The sequence below is a fragment of the Podarcis filfolensis genome, assembly GCF_964270895.1.
Source record: "Podarcis filfolensis genome assembly, chromosome: 3".
NCBI classification, from domain to species: domain Eukaryota; kingdom Metazoa; phylum Chordata; class Lepidosauria; order Squamata; family Lacertidae; genus Podarcis; species Podarcis filfolensis.
Window position 1 is genome coordinate 91,175,537 of NC_139606.1, and position 20,584 is coordinate 91,196,120.

The 20,584-nt window shown below is 42.8% G+C and overlaps 1 protein-coding gene across 1 annotated transcript; it reads left to right on the top strand.

Annotated features, from left to right (window-relative positions):
• Window positions 1–1,402: 1,402 nt before the first annotated feature.
• ACBD3 (acyl-CoA binding domain containing 3) lies at window positions 1,403–20,584 on the top strand. The gene is made up of 8 exons (XM_083604548.1): window positions 1,403–1,880; window positions 11,017–11,158; window positions 11,492–11,632; window positions 12,933–13,091; window positions 14,080–14,254; window positions 15,631–15,820; window positions 16,310–16,594; window positions 18,269–20,584. The coding sequence occupies exons 1-8, from the start codon at window positions 1,532–1,534 to the stop codon at window positions 18,478–18,480; spliced, it is 1,653 nt and encodes a 550-aa protein (XP_083460674.1). The 5' UTR covers window positions 1,403–1,531; the 3' UTR covers window positions 18,481–20,584.

A 20,584-nucleotide genomic window follows, 5' to 3' on the forward strand; every position in this document is an offset into this window, starting at 1 on the left:
ACCAAGGGCGGTCCACCAACAGAAGAGGGGACCCCCTCTTTACCCAGGGCATCTTCAAACCTGGAGCTGGCCTGAGTGGGACATCTCAACTTCAAAAAGCTTAGAATCATAGAATTGTACAGTTGGAAGGGATCCTGAGGATCATCTAGTCCAGCCCTCTGCAATGCAGGAATATGCAGCTGTCTCATATGGGGATCGAACCTGCAACCTTGGCTTTATCAGCACCGCGCTCCGCCCAACAGAGCTATCCACTTGGATGATATTTGAATGTATTCACAGAAATTGCCAATCTGCTTCTCACTGCTCCACAGCATGTTTTAGCATGGCTTTAGAATCAGAGAACTAGAAGGCACCTTCATGGTCATCCAGGCCAACCCCCCTCACTCAGTGAAGGATCTGCGGTGCAGGTTGTTAACAACACCCCTGTCACATGGATGATATATGGCCAGTGCCCAAGCATGGAGCGGTAAAAAGGATAAATATTTTAAGTCCCAGACTAGGAGATGTGTAGCCTGGGCTGTAAGCTTTATCTGTCCTGGGTGGCGGAGCAGGGAGACAAAGGTTATTTATTTCACTGTATCTGGAAGTAAGGGATGAGGAATGAGAGTGCTCCTTTCCAGATGCTGCTGCAGTACAACTTCTATCATGCATTACTATTGGCCTTGTTTCTGGGATTGATGGGAGCTGACAGATGGAAGGAATGCAACATCTGGAGGGCCACAGGATCTCCCCATCCCTGGGAGCATCCAGCTCTTGCAATATTTTTCTAAAGTAAATCTAGTGTTAAGAAGTTCCCCCTCCTCCCTCCCCACTCAAATGAAGCTGCCTCACACTGGAGTCAATTTCACTCGCCCCTCTAGCTCAGCTTTGCCTCCAGCGGCTCCCCAGGGCATCGGGCGGGAATCTCTCCCAGTTCCAGCCCTACCTGAATATGCGTGCGTGTGCGTGTTGCACCAGAGCATAGCTGTCAACGTTTTCCCTTTTTTAAGGGAAATTCCCTTATTCCGAATAGGGTTCCAAGCAAGAAAAGGGAAACGTTGACAGCTATGCACCAGAGACATTTTGCATGCAAAACAGGCGCCCTGCCGCCGAGCTCCCTTTCCCGGGGCTTTTGTGGAGCAAACCAACAGGTGCTGCTTCTCCTTTCTGCAGAGCCGGCGAGGGCAGCAGCAACAGCACCTGTTGAATGCCCGCTTCTCACGCGGCTGCCGGACGTCACAGAGACGCCGCCACCGCTGCCGCCTCCCGGAAATGAAGAAGGCAGCCCTGCGCGTGCTTACTCGCAAGCAAGCCTCGCTAAGGCCTCTGGCGCAGCAGCCTCTGACGCCGGTCCCTTGGGGAAGCCGAGGCCTTCTCCCCCGTCTTTTTGCGAGGCCCGCCGGAAGCCTCGGCTCCCGAAGCCGCGACTCCTGCTCCTCCCCTGCCTCCGCCCCGCCAGGCCCTTTCGGGTGCCGGAAGATCCGGGTCGCCGGGCGGCAGCAGGAAGTCGAGACGTGGCCGCCCTGCGGAGCAGCGGGGGGCGAGGCAGGCGATGGCGGCCGCGGCGGCGCTGAGTTCCGAGCGGCTGGAGGTCTCCATTGACGGCCTGACCCTGAGCCCGGATTCGGAGGACGCCCGGCCGGGCCAGGCGGAGGCGAGGCCGCTGCTCGCCCCGGGGGGCCGCGGAGGAGGAGGAGGAGGAGGCCGGGCGGGGGCAGCCGGAGCCCAGCCGGGGCAGCAGCAGCAGCAGCGGGAGGACGAGGCCGGCGGCGGGGACAGCGACGGGGAGGTTGGCGGCGGCGGCGGCGATGGCGACGACGAGGGCGGGGTGCTGAGCCTGGAGCGGCGCTGGGGCTTCGGCCTGGAGGAGCTGTACGGCCTGGCGCTGCGCTTCTTCAAAGGTGACCGCGCAGGAGGCGGGAAGGGAGCTGGAAGTCTGCGACCCCCCCCCCCCGTTCCCGACCCCCGTTGCCGGCCATCCTTCAAGGAGCGGGTGGGTGGGGGGAAGGAGGCTTGGGAGATTTCGCTCTCTTCCCTCACCACCCCGGTCCCCGAAGCTTGACAGAGTCCATTTCCAAAGTCTTTTTTTTTTTAATCTTTCTTTGCAACCTCGAGCCCTGGTTTGCAGGCTGTGCCTTGTGCAAATTTGAGGTGAGGAGAAGGCCTGCTTCAAAGGGTTGCTGTGAAGAAACGACAGCGTTTTACTTTGCAGTAAAAGGGGAGTTGCTTTCTGCAGAATGAGTTGGTGGGATTTTTAAATCACACACACACGTCTATCTATATCTATCTATCTATCTATCTATCTATCTATCTATGGGGCTGTTAATATGAGGTGAGCTGTGGTTGCAAACCGTGTTTCTTCTGTGAAGGAGTAGCCTTTGGAAATTAGGCTCTAGTATGTTGAGTGGTATGTGGAATATGAACTCTGTTTTAGGAGACGTGGTCTATTCTTAAAGAAAGATGGTAGCTTAGGGCCTCATAACATTCATTCATTCATTCATAGAGCTTGATGGCTGTTTTCCTGAAAACGTCATCAAAGGTGAAACTGGTTTGGTGTGGTCCTGGTCAACAACTCAGTCTCCCCAGGATGTTTTATGACAAAGTATGCCCTTAAGTAAAGTTGAAGGAAACCATGAGAAGTGCAGTGGGTAATATAAATATGAGGATGAGTCAGATAAGCACATGTTTCAATGACAGAAGGGATCGCTTACTTACTGATTTTGTTTGCTCAATTTAGCTTTTATTCGAGGCACTAATGGCAGTGATTTGGACTACTTAGTGTTAAAGCACTTAAGATTATTTTGTGAAATGGAAGCATCTTTGTGCTAATCAAGACAATATAAGGTGCTATGATGCTCTTAATAAAAGCAGTGCTTACTTACATCATTCTTGTTCGGATTCTGCCCTCAATTAAACTAACTTGCCATGGGGAGAAATATCATTTTGTCAGTGGCAGCTTAAGTTTTTAAAAAACAATTTTTTTGTACTCATGAGCCTCCTATTTTGCATGAAAAGCAAAAGAGTGTTACTCCGCTGAAGTGTTACTGCTCTCCACTTCTCCCACAGTGTGGGTGAGCTGATCATGAGGAAAATAAAGGCAAGGTGAGTTGCCTTTTTCAGACTGAGTTTTCCCATCTGATGGGTGGATAAAAGAACCTAAAATAAAAAACCCTTCTCTAGGCCCTTCTTTGTTTTATTTTAATTTTAATAACTTCTCTTCCCTTCTCCTTTTACATAAAAAATGGACCCTAAGCAGCTCACAGAATCAAAAATGAAGCATCAAAACCACAAGTACAGCATACCTAACAACAAATTACTGTTGTGGACTCATTTCTGCAACTCGTATTACATTTGCAAGCACAGCAGCCTTTTCTGCTATATTGCTGTTCCTGGATGTTCTCTTGAAATAGATATTGTGGCTTTCATATTAATAGTTGTCTTCCCAGGAGATATGATTAATAGAATGCACTTGTAATATCTAAATGAAACCCAAGAAAGACTCTTTCTAAAGGAATGGAGAGTCAACATCTTGTTATCAAGTGATCTGCAAAATCTTTTTTTAAAAAGATGCAAGTTTGCAATATCTTTCAGAGAGAACTTCAAAAAGAAAAAAGTACTATTGGTGTTGGGGTGAGTGGAAAGGGATGTGCATGTTTGTGTATGCATGCATATGAATATATGTGTGCAAGAATGTGGAGCGGCCACACCCACTGGCACGTGGCTTCTAGAAGGTTGGCCAAGGTCCTGGGCCAAAAAATGTTAGGCATCCCAGGTTTAGACAGTCATGAGTACACTCAAGAAATATGAATTGCCGCTTTCATCTTCTTTCTAGATAGTGGTGTTCAGTGAGGCAGTACAATCCTGTGCCTTTTCACTTGAAAAGCAGACTACCAAACAATGGATATAGGATTGCCACCGTGATCTAGCCCTGGACAGAAAATATGCTATTTCTTTAAAAATATGGTTTTAAAATGCATTTATTTAATATGTCAACACATTTGGGATATTGTCTTTTGTATAAATGTTCATGATCTTGCCACAACTGTGACTTGCTGAACTCCAAAAAATAATTTTGCTTGCCCCTAACTATTTGCACAGCAATGGTCAGCTGCCTCACTCTCCATCATGAGAGTTTTGGATGCATTAGTATCCATTGTTCAGAAGCAGCATGGCCTGAGCTGTCATTTCAGATCATTTGTCATGAATTAATTAATACTATAATTCAAACGATATAAGATCCTACCCTACTATCAATATACAGTGGTACCTCAGGTTAAGTACTTAATTCATTCTGGAGGTCCGTACTTAACCTGAACCTGTTCTTAACCTGAAGCACCACTTTAGCTAATGGGGCCTCCTGCTGCTGCCGCGCCGCTGGAACAAGATTTCTGTTCTCATCCTGAAGCAAAGTTCTTAACCTGAAGCACTATAACTGGGTTAGCGGAGTCTGTAACCTGAAGTGTATGTAACCCGTGGTACCACTGTAGTAGGGTGGGATCTTATAAGAAATGCTATTGCATTTAATCAAATAGGCTATTGCAATTGAAACTTCATACTTTACTAAATTAATTTAGTATCCTGTGTTGCTTTTACAGAAATTAATATGAATACTTTTCTGGTGTGAATAAAGTTACAGTGGTACCTCGAGTTACAAACGCCTCAGGTTACAAACGCTTCAGGTTACAAACTCTGCTAACCTGGAAGAGTTACCTTGAGTTGAGAACTTTGCCCCAGGATGAGAATGGAAATGGTGTGCCAGCGGTGCAGCAGCAGCAGCAAGAGGCCCCATTAGCGAAAGCACAGTTTCAGGTTAAGAACAGACCTCCCAAACAAATTAAGTTCGTAACTAGAGGTACCACTGTATTTGAAAAGGACACAGTCCTCTGATACCTTGTTTGTTCCTTATCAATGCTTTAACCAACAGTATATGTGTGGTCATTGGGAGTTTGGAAATGCATTAGTTTAACTTCCTTGATAACATATTATCAACACAATGCAGTGTATGTATAAAACATTCCTTATCTTCTCTTAGATAGTTTTGTGTACTAAATAGACACTTGTCATTCTATTTTCATACAGAGTCAAAATTGGATTTACAGTTTGTAGCCAGGGTAGTTTTCCATGACTCAGCAGTAAAGTCCCAAGTTTAGGCACTGTGCCATTTCCACTTTGAGCCGGGGGTAGCCAAATGTGGTGTCCTCCAGTTCTTAAGGATTATGGTTCCCATTCTTTGTGATCTTTGGCCATGCTGGCTGGAGCGTCCGACTTAGAAAATCTCTGGTACTAGGGCAAGGAAAGGAGGTAGGTGGGGGGGGGGGAGGCTGCTGCCATCATTCTCCCAGAATTGTCTTGGGGCGTTTTCTAATTTCGTCTGACCTAGTTCCTAAAAATATTGAACTAGGTATAAAGAGCTCCCAACATTTTGAGAACACTCTCTATGCTTTGTGGAGACAGCAAAGTAAACCTAGATCTGGAAAAGTTGGATAAATCAGCACAAGGCCTTAATACACAAACCAGCTACAGCATAAGCAAGCTTGAATAGATGAGGCATGGTTACTGTTCAGTGAACACAGTAGAATACAGTGGTACCTCGGGTTACATATGCTTCAGGTTACATATGCTTCAGGTTACAGACTCCACTAACCCAGAAATAGTACCTCGGGTTAAGAACTTTGCTTCAGGATGAAAACAGAAATTGTGCTCCAGCAGCATGAAGGCAGCAGCAGGAGGCCCCATTAGCTAAAGTGGTGCTTCAGGTTAAGAACAGTTTCAGGTTAAGAACGGACCTCCGGAACGAATTAAGTACTTAACCCGAGGTACCACTGTATGTGGAATGGCACTGATGGGCCATTCTTAGATGAGGCTGCTTTATAACAGCCAAGGTAAAGCTGGTGTTTCTGTAAACGTGTGAGTGAGAGGCCTGACTCTGAGATTTCAGTTTAGTTTTGGCATCCTCAGTTTTGGGGGAAGACCTGAATGGGACTGAAATGAAATTTTCCCACTGGCTGCTTTTCCTCTATAAATATGGATTGCTTCATAATGTTAATAACAGTGAATGGACTCAGTACCAGTGAAATTGGGCAGTTTCAAACTTGTAACCTTTTAAAGCGGATTATGCCAATGAAACATGGGCCATATACGATGCTGTGGGCATCCTAAAACCAGCATGTTAACATATCTCAGTGCTTTAGTTTATTATTTTTAAATGTAACAGCATTATTTGAGGAATTGTGCCTTAAAATATTTACAAGCGTTCTAATGAAAGCAAATTTCCAAACAAAGCTTTACATGTACGGTAATTCAGATTTTTTTAAAAGACATGCTATCAGATATTTCATTTCTACTACATAGTTTTGACTATTTCAAAATTTACACAAAATTTATATAAAATAAGCATACTGTATTTTCTTTCTAAATAAAATACATATTCTAGATGAGATCAGAGTCAGTTGTAGGACATGAGAATATTTTCAAATTTGATTCCCCCGTCCGTCCCCCACAAAAACCCAATGCAGTGTAATGTCTCCAGAAACACATGAGGTATCTTTGCATTAAAATGCTGAACTTTTGGAGGCAGGAGCATTTAGGAGATTCATGTGTGTTAATGGATTCAAATAATATACAGTAGGTTGTAATCTAGAAGCCTCTTCTCCTAAGGGGCACAGAAAGATGCCATTTAGAAAGTACACTTTGTTTGATACAAGCCCTTGAACTTTTCATTCTCTCTCATCAGATTACCTTTATCTGTTCTTAGTGAAGGTCTTCCTTTCTTAATTGATTCTGTCTCTTGTTTCCTCCTCTCAAGCATGTTTCTGGTGAAAAAGAACCTGAACCTCACATTCTTTGTAGAGCTTGTTTATACTGCAACTTTCAGTTGTGTTGGTTCTGATGATATTTATTCTTCGAAAAAATAAAACTTTAGTGAGTTAATCCAAATTTTGTTTAAGCAAAGTATCCAATAGAGGACATGATGCAGGCCAAAGAGAGTGAAGCCTCTTTATTGCCATCCAAATCCTAATTTACTGTTCAGTACAAGCTTAGTATGACAAGGTTATTCAGGATCTCATGTTGGTAGTCATCCTGCAGTTAACAGTTATTTTCAAATATGACCCAAGACAAAAGGATAGTTTGGGGAGTTTCTTCAGACTGGTGAACATTCCTACTGTCCTGTGCTTTAATTTGCCTGATTGAAATAAATGGCTGCAAACTTGTAAGTAGCTCCCATATTTTATAGATACTTCCTAAGCCCTTTAAAGCCATCATGGCTTGGGAAAATTCTGAAACTGCTTGCAGTTGCATTGTGAACCCTGAAAGCTTGTTTCCAACCTGAGACCAGTGCAGGAGGAAATGTCTTTTCTTTCTCTCATCTCTTGCTTTTCTTTTACATCTAGCCTTATCAAGGGTTCTGGAGTACTTAGAAGCTCGCTCACGATTTATTGACATTTTGATTAGCCCAATAAAGGTATTGCCTTACTGTGGATTTTGTAATGTTACCAAGCCCTCACCCCAGAAGTCACTTGCTTAGTTCTTTCTTGCATTTTCCACAGCATCCTTGAGCAGCTAGATAGTCAGGCTCTTTTTTTCCATCGAGCACTGGAATCTGATCTACGCCTAACTTGGTCATTACAGAGAACTCCCCGGTTGAAAGCTTGACACCATATGACAGAAAACGAACTTCTGTACAGGCACACTTTTAATCTTGATTCTTACGCTGAATCTGTAATGTGGCATTTGCATTTAGTTATTTTTATTTTTTTTATCATTAATGGGCTTGTGCATCTTGCCACAAGGAAATTACCATCTGGGTGACAGCAAACACTGTTCAGGCATATGTCCCAGAAAAGTCTGCCTTAATTAAGCCACATAATCTGCAGCTATTAATGCATTTTAGCAGGTCCCCATCTAAGATGGTAAAAACAGTTGCTGTTTTCCAGGGATGGGTGGCAGTGTTGTAGAGCTGTCCTTGCCTTTAATGTGTGCTTTCATTCTTTTCAAGTTCTTGTAATTCTTCAAGCTGTTTTCTAGAAACAAGTCACTAAAAGTATGACCAGCACTACCCAAGTAGATTTGTGCCTGTTTCTGACAGTTATGTGCACCTCTGCCCATGATGAGCAAGGCACTTGCTTTTCCTCTCGTTATATACCCAAACAATTCTTAGAGGAGCTTGAGGAACAGTTCTTAAACAAAAAAGTTTTAATACATGAAAGTATTGCCAAATACCTATATGTGTTTGTGTGACCTTTTGATAAAGATAAAAAATGTAGTCTCTCTTGGGAACAGAGATGGAGTCTGTAAATACAGTATAACCTCTACTTATGGTCATAATCTGTGCCGGAGGCCCGTCTGCTGGGCAAAACCGGATGCTAGTAGAGGCGCCGTTGTGCATGTGTGCATTCAGTGGCAGCGCACTTTTGCGCATGCATAGACTGCGGCAGCCGCTTGTGCGCACGCGCAGATGGCAGAAGCCACATGCGCGAATCATGCAAACCCGGTGTTTACTTCCGGGTTTGCCGCGGTCGCAACTTGGAACGTCTGCGAGAAGAGGCAGATGTAAGTCGAGGTTCCACTGTACTGAGGGGCAATAGATCATACAATGCATTGCGTTCCACTGTTTATCTGTGACACTTCCATGTAGAGCATAATTTATAAAAGATAAGAACAGCATTATTGCTTGTATTATTGCTAGTGTTATCACTACTAATAATATTGTGATACATACTCCTGTTGCTGGAAGGGACCTGCTCAGTGCAGGAGGATGCAGTTGGAGCATGGTGAATGCTGCTCTGGTGAATGAATCTGCAATGTTATTAGGTCTTGTAAGAATGCTGCTTGAGTGGGTAAGGTACAGAGTTGGCATCTGGGTTAGCTGGGAGGGCCTCCTCTCTAGGGCTGTCTGTAAAGTTGTCCTTTGGTGGTGGTGAGTTTGAGGCTCCCTTGAGGAAGGACATGCATCTGTCACCGGCCTTGAATTATATCTGTTTCATTTAGGTTATCATTGATACATTTGGGATTATTTCAGATGGTAGCTATAGGAGACCAACTGGTAGCTATAGGAAGCCAGTTGTTTGTGTTATTGATCCATGTTTTGTGGTCTTGGTCCATTTTTACCAGCGTTTGCTTCTGCATGTACTTTGGGGGCTCATTAAACGTGCTAGCATTGGTTTTAACGTTCATCAAAACCAAAGTTTGTTTTTCTTACAGCTGGGCGAGATTGACTGCTGTTTCAAAGTTGAGCCCAGATTAGAGTTTAAAATAGAACTGAAACTGAATTATAGCATGCTCTTTCTTTTCTGGTGGAGTGTAAACAGTTTCATTTGGTGTACACTTGCGGGGGGGGGGTCAAACTTTTGAGGCTGAATTTATAATTGTGGGACACTTCAGAAGTTAACGGGTGGCATTTCTCTTGGTCCTGGTACAGAAGAGCGAGGTTAAAGTTGCAGAATGGGTTGTTATTTATTATTTATTTGCTGTGCAGCTTTTAATAAAGCCCTTTCAGGTCTGCCCGTCTCTGACTCTCTGCAACTGAATTAGCAGCCATTTTTGTGAATAATTCATTAAGCTGCTTTTTAATAATTGAAAGTAAAAACCACTTGTTTGCTCCACTAACATTTTGATAATTTTACTATCTAAATCACATTCTGGAATGTGTAATATAAAATAACATGAAGAATTGACTTCTGGGCAAGCTTCAAGTCTAGCCAATAGTCAAAATCAGGGTTTAAGTAATGGAAACCATAAAGCAGCAGACAGGTACCTTTATAGAGAACAAAAATGTGATATAGAGAACCTTTATAGAAGACGAGAGCTCATTCTTTATGGCCCTGTCTATACAGTGTTAATCTTCTCTTGCTATTTTTATCATGTTTTTATCCCATCCTTCCAAGAAGCTCAAGATGGCATACATAACCACCCTCCATTTTTTATCGTTGCAACAATCCTGTGAGGTAGGATGGGCTGAGAGATTGTGACTGGCTCAAAGTCACCCTGTGAGCTTCCTGACTGATTGGGAATTTGAACCCAGGATCCCCCTGCTCTGCTTTACTACGCCATAATGGCTCTCTTTTGTCGTTGTGAAACAGTACTTCTGTTCAGCACAGACAGCATAAGATACAGGCTACCATTATGTGTACTGAGGCTTTTGGCAACTCCTTTTGAAGGCTTCCCACGGAGCTCAGTGAGGCTAACTAGCAAGTGTGTCAGGGTAGGAATTTCAGCCCACATTTTCTGCATATTTACCTGAAGTAGATCCCAATGAGTTGACTTATGAGTTGACTTATTCCTTCACAGGTTTCTGTCCTAGGCCCATTGTTGTTAAATGTCTTTATAAACTACATGGATGAAGGTATCAAGGGGATGCTCATCAAACTGGGAGGGGTAGCCAATGCCAGAATTGGGATTCAAGATGGCCTTAACAGATTGTAGACCTGGGCCAAACCTAACAGAATGAATTTCAGTAGGGACAAATGTAAGATTCTATACTTAGGCAGAAAGAACCAGCTGCACAAATATAAGATGGGGGACACCTGGATTGTCAGTAAGCAGGGCTTTTTTCATCTAGAACTCACTGGAACTCAGTTCTGGCACCTCTCAGGTTGGCACCATTGCCATTCTAAGAGAACAAGGGAAGTGTTCATGATGAGTTCTGGCGCTTCTTTTTCTAGAAAAAATAGCACTGGCCCAGTATTATATGTGAAAAGGATCTATGGGTCTTAGTAGGCCATAAGCTTAACATGAGTCAACGGTGTGATGCAGCAGATAATAATAATAATAATAATAATAATAATAATAATAATAATGCCATTCTAGGCTGCATTAACAGAAGTCTAGTGTCCCAATCCAGGGAAGAAATAGTCCTGCTCTGTTCTGCCTTGGTCAGACCACACCTGGAATACTGTGTCCAGTTCTGGGCACCACAATTTAAAAAGAATATTGACAAGCTGGAACTTGTGCAGAGGAGGGTGACCAAGATGATCAAGGGTCTGGTGCACAGACTTTGGCCATATTTGTTTTTAAAGTAATATTATCATTTATCTTCAGAAAAAGATGGCAAAGCTTTTCATCCAACATATGAAGAAAAACTCAGACTTGTGGCGCTGCATAAGCAGGTTCTGCTGGGACCTTACAATCCAGACACATGTCCTGAAGTTGGATTCTTTGATGTCCTGGGGAATGACAGAAGGTAAAAAGCTATTAAATTTTATGGATCTGTCTGTAGAATAGACATTCTGGCTAACTTACCTGGAATCTTTTTTCCTGTACAATCTCCAAAACATGAACTGTTCTATGAGAATCCCCTCTGCAGATATAGCTTGTGTGTCAACTTTCTGTTGGGTTCTCTTCCCTTTGGCTAAACTAAGCAGAGATTGCTATTCAGTTCACAGAGTGCAGGATTTCAGAAGCCAAGCATAGTTCCCGTATTATCTCCCAACTTGATAAATCAGTGCTTTCATTCTGTGTTTATACATGCTGCTTGCTAGACAAAATGCAATGTTACTTGCCTTCCTACCTGCAGGAAAGAATGGGCTGCCCTTGGAAACATGGCAAAGCAAGACTCCATGATAGAGTTTGTAAAGCTCCTAAATAGGTGCTGCCATCTCTTCTCAACATATGTTACCTCCCATAAAATAGAGAAAGAAGAACAGGAAAAGAAAAGGTAAGCTCTTGTGCCTCTCTGAAATTGGATGGGAGTTCTTAAAGTGTGTTTGTGTTCCAGCTCTCATATCTTACAGTCACTTAGTTGGATCCCTGTAGGCCATTCTTGTCAATCACTGAACATCACAGTGATGTGAGGTGACCCAGAGTTACATTTATCCTTTGTGGGTACAGCTCCAGCCATGTCTGCAGAGCTACATCCTTTATATCACCAGCTTGAATTCATACTGGTAAAACAAAGGAATATTTGTGCTTACAGCAACCCTTGCTCTGGACTTCCTGTTAGTACCAATCCCAGTTGGGCTTGCTGTCAGTGCTGACAGCAAGCCCAGTTTGGACCTGGATTGACACTGCTATGGAACTCTGTAGTGCAGTTGTGAACTCTGTCATGCAGCTGATCCCATGGCGCCTGCTATAACTGGCGATCAGCTGATTGGCGCTGATGGCAAGCCTCCCTTGCCAAAGAACAATCAGTGCACTTTAAGGCTCCCAGTTGTTTCACTACAACCACATCTCTACTCGCTCCACATCTGATATCATGTATGACTTCAGGTGTGGGGTGGTGGGCATGTTTTGGGGAAGACAGCCTGTGGACCCAATTGGGACCTGCATTAAATAAGTTTGTTAAAAATAATTTGGCCTGTGGACTGGAGATTCCCCATTTCTGATACAGTTCTTCAACTGTTTTCAGTTGCTTTTTAACAATCTTTTTATGGAGCTGTGAATTGTAGTGCAGCTTTTCCTAGCTTTGAAGGCAGATAGTTTCTTGTCTTGAAAATAATAGTTTTACAGGAAAATGCAGGGTAAAAGTTTCTACATGATACCCAGATATTTTACTTTTTCTACCATTATGTGTGAATCTTATCTAATTTTTACATGTGGTTTAGATTAGGAGCCTCATCTGTTTAACTTCTGAAATTCTAGGAAGATATCAGTATATGATTTGGATACTTGTTGAAAAGTTGAACTTTGTGCCTTACACTGTACCTCCTGTCAGTCATGTTCCTTTGCTTACATGCTGGTGCCATTCTTCACAATATTTCATATTGCGTGGAAACAGTTCCTTTCCATAAGAGTTTAGAACAGGAGTCACCAACAATGAATTTTGAGTTTTTTGGGGGTGCCAGTCACAAAACGGCTGCCATGGGGGTGTGGCATGAGAAAAGGCTTAACTTTTTTGAATTTCTGCCTAGAAGATAAAACTGAAGCAGAAAACTGCATTAAATGGGAGGGTAAAACAGCAGCTCTTCGGGATTCCTATTGCCTGGTGTCCAAATGTCTGGTAAACATGGCTGTTACAGGAGGGAAGAGGAAGAACGTAGGCAACGTGAAGAAGAAGAACGAGAGCGTTTGCAAAAGGAGGAAGAGAAACGCAGACGAGAAGAAGAGGAGAGGCTGAGAAGAGAAGAGGAAGAGAGGCGGCGGATAGAAGAAGAGAGGCTCCGAATGGAGCAGCAGAAGTAAGGAGTCAGCAGGACTCATCTCTTGTTCATTTATCACCCTTCCATCCCATCTTGCTGAAAATAACCTCTGTGCATGGGGTTATCCACTTTTATTCTCACAGTAATCTACGGCTGGGGAAGTGGTGACTTGTCCAAGGCCACACAGTAAGCTTTACAGCTGATTGGATTTGAACCTGTATCAAATTCTGCTGTCTGTGCCAATATACCCTGTGCCAGTGGTTTAAACATCTGCCCTGCCTCCATATCTTTGTAGTTTAAACTGAATATTGTTTATCAGAAGCTTAACATTCCCATCTAGTATAGCCGAAGCATTTCCTCAGTGATGAGTCCAGTTGTTCCCTCCCCTTAAATCCTAAAAGGGGCATATTACTTGCCTACATGGCAATTTGCTTATAAAAATGAGTATTTAATTAGGGCTATAATTATACGAAAAATCACATGCTGAAAAAGTAATGAAAGTTGTAGGTTGGATTACTTATGAAGCAGAAATTCCTTATCTGGCTGGTTACAAGAGAACTTTCCAAATGATGGATAGGGCCACTTATGGAGTGATACACTTTCTCATGGTTGAGTTGTCTATTCCAGAAGTGGGCCCTGAAATGACTGTAATGCAGAACCTCAAGGGAGTTTCATTTTGACAGAAGCTGGAACCACCAAGTGAGTTTTAGAGAGAAGGCGCATTCTGGCAGTAAGTCCCCTTAGAATCCATTTTGTTTAGAAACCAGCCGTGTTTAGAAAATTTGATCTGTGGATTTGCATTGCGTAGGAAGGAGTCTTTCATAGCTAACGAGGCTCTGCCTTATGATTTGGTGTCCCCTAGCACTCCCCTCATCCGTGTCATGTTTACTCAGCTATTGTGTTTCCCGAAATAAATGCCAAGTGTTTCATAGTTTAATTGCACTAACAAATGTGTTATGTTTGGAAATTTTACTCCTCAAATAGGCCTTCAGAGTTGCATTTCAGGGTAACTTTGTCCCTTATCTAGACAGCAGATCATGGCAGCACTGAACTCTCAGACGGCTGTTCAGTTCCAGCAGTATGCAGCCCAGCAGTACCCAGGCAACTACGAGCAGCAGCAGGTCCTGATTCGGCAACTTCAGGAACAGCACTATCAACAGTACATGCAGCAACTATATCAGGTCCAGCTTGCACAGCAACAGGTATATTGCACCATCTTGGCCGTGCAGCTTATAGAATGATAGATGTATAGCTGACTTTGGAGACGTCAGTGAGACCGTTCGTCTATATTGCAGTTAATGGTGAAGGTGGGAATACAAATTCTAATGGTGTATCAGGTCTATAAAATTCTTTCTGAAAAATGTATCCAGTGTTTCTGCATTCTTTCTGAAGAAGGTTAAGAATCTGTTAACATACACACACTGATTTGTCTGTGCTGACCCTATTACTCAGACCTTTCTAGAAATCTTGAAAGCAGGTATCTTGTACTAGAGTGGGGGTCTTTTCTGAGGGATCTCTAGGGTGATTTGTAGTAGATTGGCAAGGGTTACTGACTCCCAATTGCTAAACAGTAGCAAACAGCAAAGTAACTTCCTTCACAAAATAAAGTTTTGTGTGAAAGTACTGTTGAACCAGGTTCTTTCACAGAAAACAATGTTCAGAACTCAGAATATTCTCAGATGCACCCTCTTCTTTAATTCAAATTTCACACCTGGTTCTGATTAGTAAATCTTGGGGTTCTAGTAAAAAGCAAAATAGATCTGGCAAGACTGAAGTCTGCCCACCGCTCTCCGAGAAAAACGTAGTGAGATCAGAAATAAAATACCCTTCTGACTGCTGTTTAGAGAGATTTTATGCGCCCATCAGGAAATAGAACACCCTGTCTGCTCTTTAGTGATTGCTCTCTAAAGAACAGAGAGAGATAGCATTTATCTCCTGATCTGATCAGGAGATAAATGCTATGGGACTTTGAGGGCTACTTCATGTGACTTGAGGGGCCGGATCCAGCCCATGCGCCACAAGTTAGCCACATCCCAGATGGGGTTTGGTTGACTTCAGTGTAAAATAGGCACTTTCCAAAGACTAGCTTGAACTATATATTGTTCAGAAACAATTCAGGCAAATAAACACATAACACCTTGGACATAACAACTACTGGAGAGATTGCTTTTTTTAAAAAAGCATTCAGAGATTGGAGTGGATCACTGTTATGCTGTGTTAAACTTAGCACTCAGGCTCAGTTCTCAAGTGGAAATCCAGCTTCTGCTACTCTGCATAGCATTAAGCACTGCTACTCTCATCATCAGGGGGTTTGATGCTTCATCTCTCAGTCCCATATGCCTCAAACGATCTGACAAGTCATGCTCCTGCCTAGTGTTTTAACTCTGCCAGTGTCCCATCCCCTTCACACTGACTTACTGGAATCTGGCTGCCTCATTTTGTTCTGTTAAAACACAATAATAGATTCCGTGCAACTTCCACCTGCATATTTCCCACCAGTAGCACTCTGCAAACTTCTCCGAAATGTGCTCTGCATCTTTCATTGCCCTTACATTTAGCTTTGGCTTTTAATTTGCAGGCAGCTTTGCAAAAGCAGCAGGAAGCAGCAGCCACAGCGGGGACTTCAGTTACTTCTGTATCAAAAGCAAGCCCACCTAACATAGGGGAAATCCCATCAGTTAATGGACAGGCTAGTGCACATACAGACAGCCCTGAAAAAGACCCGGAAACTGATGCTTTAGAAGAAGCACTGGAGAATGGACCAAAAGGTAAGAGTAAAGATTCTTCTACTCTGAAAGAAACTACTTCCATGTTTCTGGCTGAATCTTTTGTAGCGTTATGCCTTTGGCAACTAATGACCCCAACTTAGTATGGGCATGCAAAACACACTCTCTCGTCTGTGAACCAGCAGTTTCCCACTGCTTAACTAAGAAGCATTGGAAGAAAAATTTGGGTATTGCACTTTCCTGTTGTGTCCACGTCATTGCAGGGCTGTAAGGTAGCATACATGGTATAGGGTGAAATATACAAAAACAGACTTGGTTAAACCAGCCTTCCAAGTGAGAAAGGCTATGAGATGGTGACCAGATGAGGCTGATTTCCCTCGGCTTCAAAGTAATCTGCAAGGAGCCTCTTTGGGAGGGAGGCCTTGCCATGTTGCCCCTTATTTGCAGGAGGCGTTTTATAGGATGCTGCAACACAATTCTCTGTCTGAACTGAACATTTTTTGTTTGTTTCCCTCTTTTTTTTTTTTTTAGAATCTGTTCCAGTCATAGCAGCACCATCCATGTGGACACGACCCCAGATTGCAGACTTCAAAGAGAAGATCCGCCAGGATGCAGACTCTGTGATTACGGTTGGCAGAGGGGAGGTCGTGACCGTTCGTGTACCAACTCATGAAGAGGGTTCTTATCTCTTCTGGGAGTTTGCTACAGACAATTATGACATTGGTTTTGGGGTATATTTTGAATGGACAGACTCCCCTAACACGGCAGTCAGCGTACATGTTAGTGAATCCAGTGAGGACGAGGAAGAGGAGGAAGGTATCTTTATTTTATATACCTCGTAGGGGTTTGAGTCATGAAAGAAGCTGTAGCAGGCTTTGCATTACATTTTCTGTCATCTTGGAATTTAGAAAGGTGGTGCCCAGTGTGTGCAAGCAAGTGAGACATAGTGATGGAAAACCCTGGAATGTTGCGGGTTAGCTAGTGTAGGAAAAGAAATATTTCGTAGGAGCCATTTAAGGTAAGTTAAATGGTCTTCCCTGTGTTTTTATGCAGCCTTGATTGACAGGATGATGGTGGTTCTCCTGCTATATAGCCTTAACAGGAGACCTCTCAACTTGGAGGGAATTTCCAAACCACTGCAGAATTAAAATTAATTGGAAAGTTGTTATTGCAATACACTTTCATGTATGTCCCTGACAAACATGAAGGCTCAGTGCTTAGAGCTCAGTTGTTCAAGTTGCCATGACACTCCTGGCTCTAAACTCAAAGAATACAGGTTTGTGTGTAGGCCCTTAATCTGCTTCCAAGTCCCACTTTCAGATTTTACTGTCTTGTAATTGCCTAGTAACTTTTCTTTCTTACCCTTTGTGGATATGTGTGACTTTGTGGATCCTCTGTTTCCTCAGCTTTTACTCACTCAAAGGTCCTGTTTGGCATCTTTGCATCTCTTCCTTGTAACTGGGGAAGATTGCATTGAGGGACCATTATCCAACTGAGCGATGCTGTGCTTTGTTGTCTCTGTACCTTGCTTAGATTCTAAACCTTTGACTAGGAAGTATTGGTCCTTGTAGTGTGGGAGGAAAGAGCATCTGTGGACGTTGGAGCTGCACACCTGTTTTTTGCTCACTCCAACTTCGTGCTAGGATCTTATCAGCTTCCATATAACATGACACTTGGGCTGACTGACTTGCCAGCTTTGACAGTAGCTCTTGTGTGCTTCATGACCCAGTTTAGTTATGAAAAAAGTGTTGGAATTAATAGTAGCCCATTTTCAGCTATTTCCTAGTGGGAATAACAGGCTATGATTTTTATCTGTACAAGTTGTAGGATGGACCAGTTCTGTCCAAGTGATTGAGGACCTCTGGTCCTATTGACATCAAGTTGGTCTTAGAATCAGTAACTAGGAGTTTGCTGATAAGTCACCTAAACTTTAAATTCCCCTTTAGCATAAACTATTACAAAAAGTCCACTATGTATGCAAAGGTATGCTACCTCTTAGTAGTAAAGGAAGCCACAAAGCCATGACCTTTAGAGCATAATTTTATTGCTCCCTGATAGTGGTAGAAATGTGTGATTTGGAAGGGAAAAATAAGCTATGAAGTGATGGAACAAAACTAACACCTCCATTCTCAGGGCATGTTGGCGAAGCCTGCAGTACAGAAGCCTAGCTTGTTCAGGATAAGGTTTCCCAAGAGGGGAAAGAAGGGATTAACCTCAGTTGCTTCTATCAAAATGTTGATGTGTTAGCATTGTGCCTTGGTAATCTTGCTCAAAATCCTCCTTGTGAACAGTTGGTCATCACTGTTTTCTTGATAGTTGTAGCCCAGATAAAAATGGGCTGTTTTGCTTTTGTTAAATTAAACAAGTTGCTCGTGTCTTTGCTGTGCTTCCTGCGGATTAATCCGCACTGACCATGAAGAATTGGCTGCGGAGTTTGTTTGGCCTGCTGCATTTAGTGACTAATGCTTTGTTTCTGATTCTTTTTCTCAGAAAACGCTAGTAGTGAAGAAAAAGCCAAAAAGAATGCCAACAAGCCTCAACTAGATGAAATCGTGCCTGTGTACAGACGGGACTGTCATGAAGAAGTATATGCTGGCAGCCATCAGTACCCAGGAAGAGGGGTCTATCTCCTTAAATTTGACAACTCCTATTCATTATGGAGGTCAAAAACAGTTTACTACAGAGTCTATTATACTAGATAAAGTTCATCATGTCGTGTTGGAGGCTGGGCAGAGGACGTCATATTTGTTTGGAACTTTGGTCAAGCATACTGGACTTTTTGACTCTGTTACTCTGTCTGATGTACATCTGTATGGCGTGTGTGTGTGTGTGAACTTGGAAACTGGGAGTTGAGCTTTCTTCTGCAGCTCAGTGTTAATGCAGCTAGTGAGGTTAGGATCTCCCCCCCACCCCACCCCGGTCCTCTCTGGTGACCTGGTTATTTGCCAGAGCTTTCAGACAGAAGGTCATGCAAAATGGCATAGATGGACTTTTAAAAAACCCTCAAACTCTTAAACACACACACAAAGGAGGAAATGTTTCATTGGGGGCAGTCAGTATGATGTTACTTGCCCTAGTAAGCACCGACCGTTTGAAACAAAAAAATCTGTTAGTTGTTCATTTGAGGGTATCCGCCTTATTTGTGGAGGGTGTGTGTGGAGGGGAGCCAGATGCAATCTGCACTGTAGCAAGCAAGTTTCTTAAAGCTGTATTTGAATGTCCAGATTTTTACACCATTAAACTTGAAACCTTTAGTGGATGCAGTTTAGAAACTGATTTGTCTTGTGTTCTCATTCAAGAAGTTATCTGGCACCTCTCTGGCCAAACATCATGCTGCTGGATGAGACATAGAAGGTATGTATGCGCGTGCAAGCAAAGAACAAGTCTGTATGTACACATCAGGGAATTACTATTTTTTAATTGCAAAATTTGGAGAAAAGTAACAATTTAGGGCGCCAACTACACGAGACTTTGTTTCCCCAATATCTGCTGCAGATCCTGAGACCAAGTTATGTGCAGGATTTTGACTTCTGAGCTGGATCATAAGTACCTTGACATTTGGATAATCCTCCAGAAGCATTCCTGTACATATCACATTCAAATAAAGGAGTTTTCCCTTTGTGTGCAATTTATTGTTGAGTTGGTGAAAAGTCAGGTATGTGTACAAGACATTCTGTTGCCGTACTTATCTCTTGCAATCATATGGGTAGGCTTCAAATTAGAACCGGTTATCTGCACAGCTTTTCAAGTTTGTCTGGGGCCCATCTTGTAAACCCGAGTTGGCACTTTGTGCACCTACATAATTAAAGAATGTCTGAACTGTTGTAGGAATTAATGTTGCACTAATGTTATGGAAATCACTGCCAGGAACACACTCATTTTAGTTTTATTCAGGTTGCATTTGTGCACTCATTCTAGCACCCTTTAATCCTAGTTGGTAATTACGTGTTGAAAAGAAATGTAAGATGTTCTTTCAGATAAACAAGTAGCTTTGTTCTAATTTGCATAGTGAGTTTAGAGCGAAACTGCAAAATTGTGTGTTTGCTCAGCCGTGACTAAGGTCGGTGGGGGTTTGGGCCTCTGCAGCAACGTAACTTTTGTATAGAACCATGTTTCTGAGAAACAAGGTGGAGTTCAGGTATTTCGGAAATGACTTGTGTAAGTGTGTGATGCATGAGGAATGCAAACCCCTCCCCCCCCCAAAAAAAGTTCATTTTGCAGCAAAATATCTATGGATTAGCTGCAAGCATATATATTCTACTAGAAGTGGGTCTGTTGGGATTCAGCGGGGTTTATGTTTGAATATTTGTACATACATTTATATTTGAGGTTCCCTCCCCCCTTATTTCACCTTATGGAGGTGGTTCTCCAAAAAGCACTAAATTGCTCCAGCTCATTTGATTTTAGCATTGCCTTACAAGCTTTTGTCTAGTTAGTGCTGCTCCAGTCAACTCAGATCAGTTCTGCTCTAACATGTTTCATTCTCACATGTACATAAACACATGGAGTTAGGATGTAGCTTCTTTTTTAAAGCTGTATTTAAAGGTTCTAAAAAATAATAATAGAGGAAGGCACTAATTCCATGTAACACATTCGATTTCTTTTTTGTCCATACAAAATTATGATTTAACAACTGTTGGGAAGCGGTATATGTTTTCTTGTAAAAAGCAGTAATTTTTACTGTCAAGCTTTGGGTATCCAAACTCCAGAAAAATGCCTCTGACTGTTGATTAGTACAGAAAAAGTGCGCTTTCGAAATACCTTGGAATAATATATTTAATCTGAATTAAAATTGCTTATATGGAA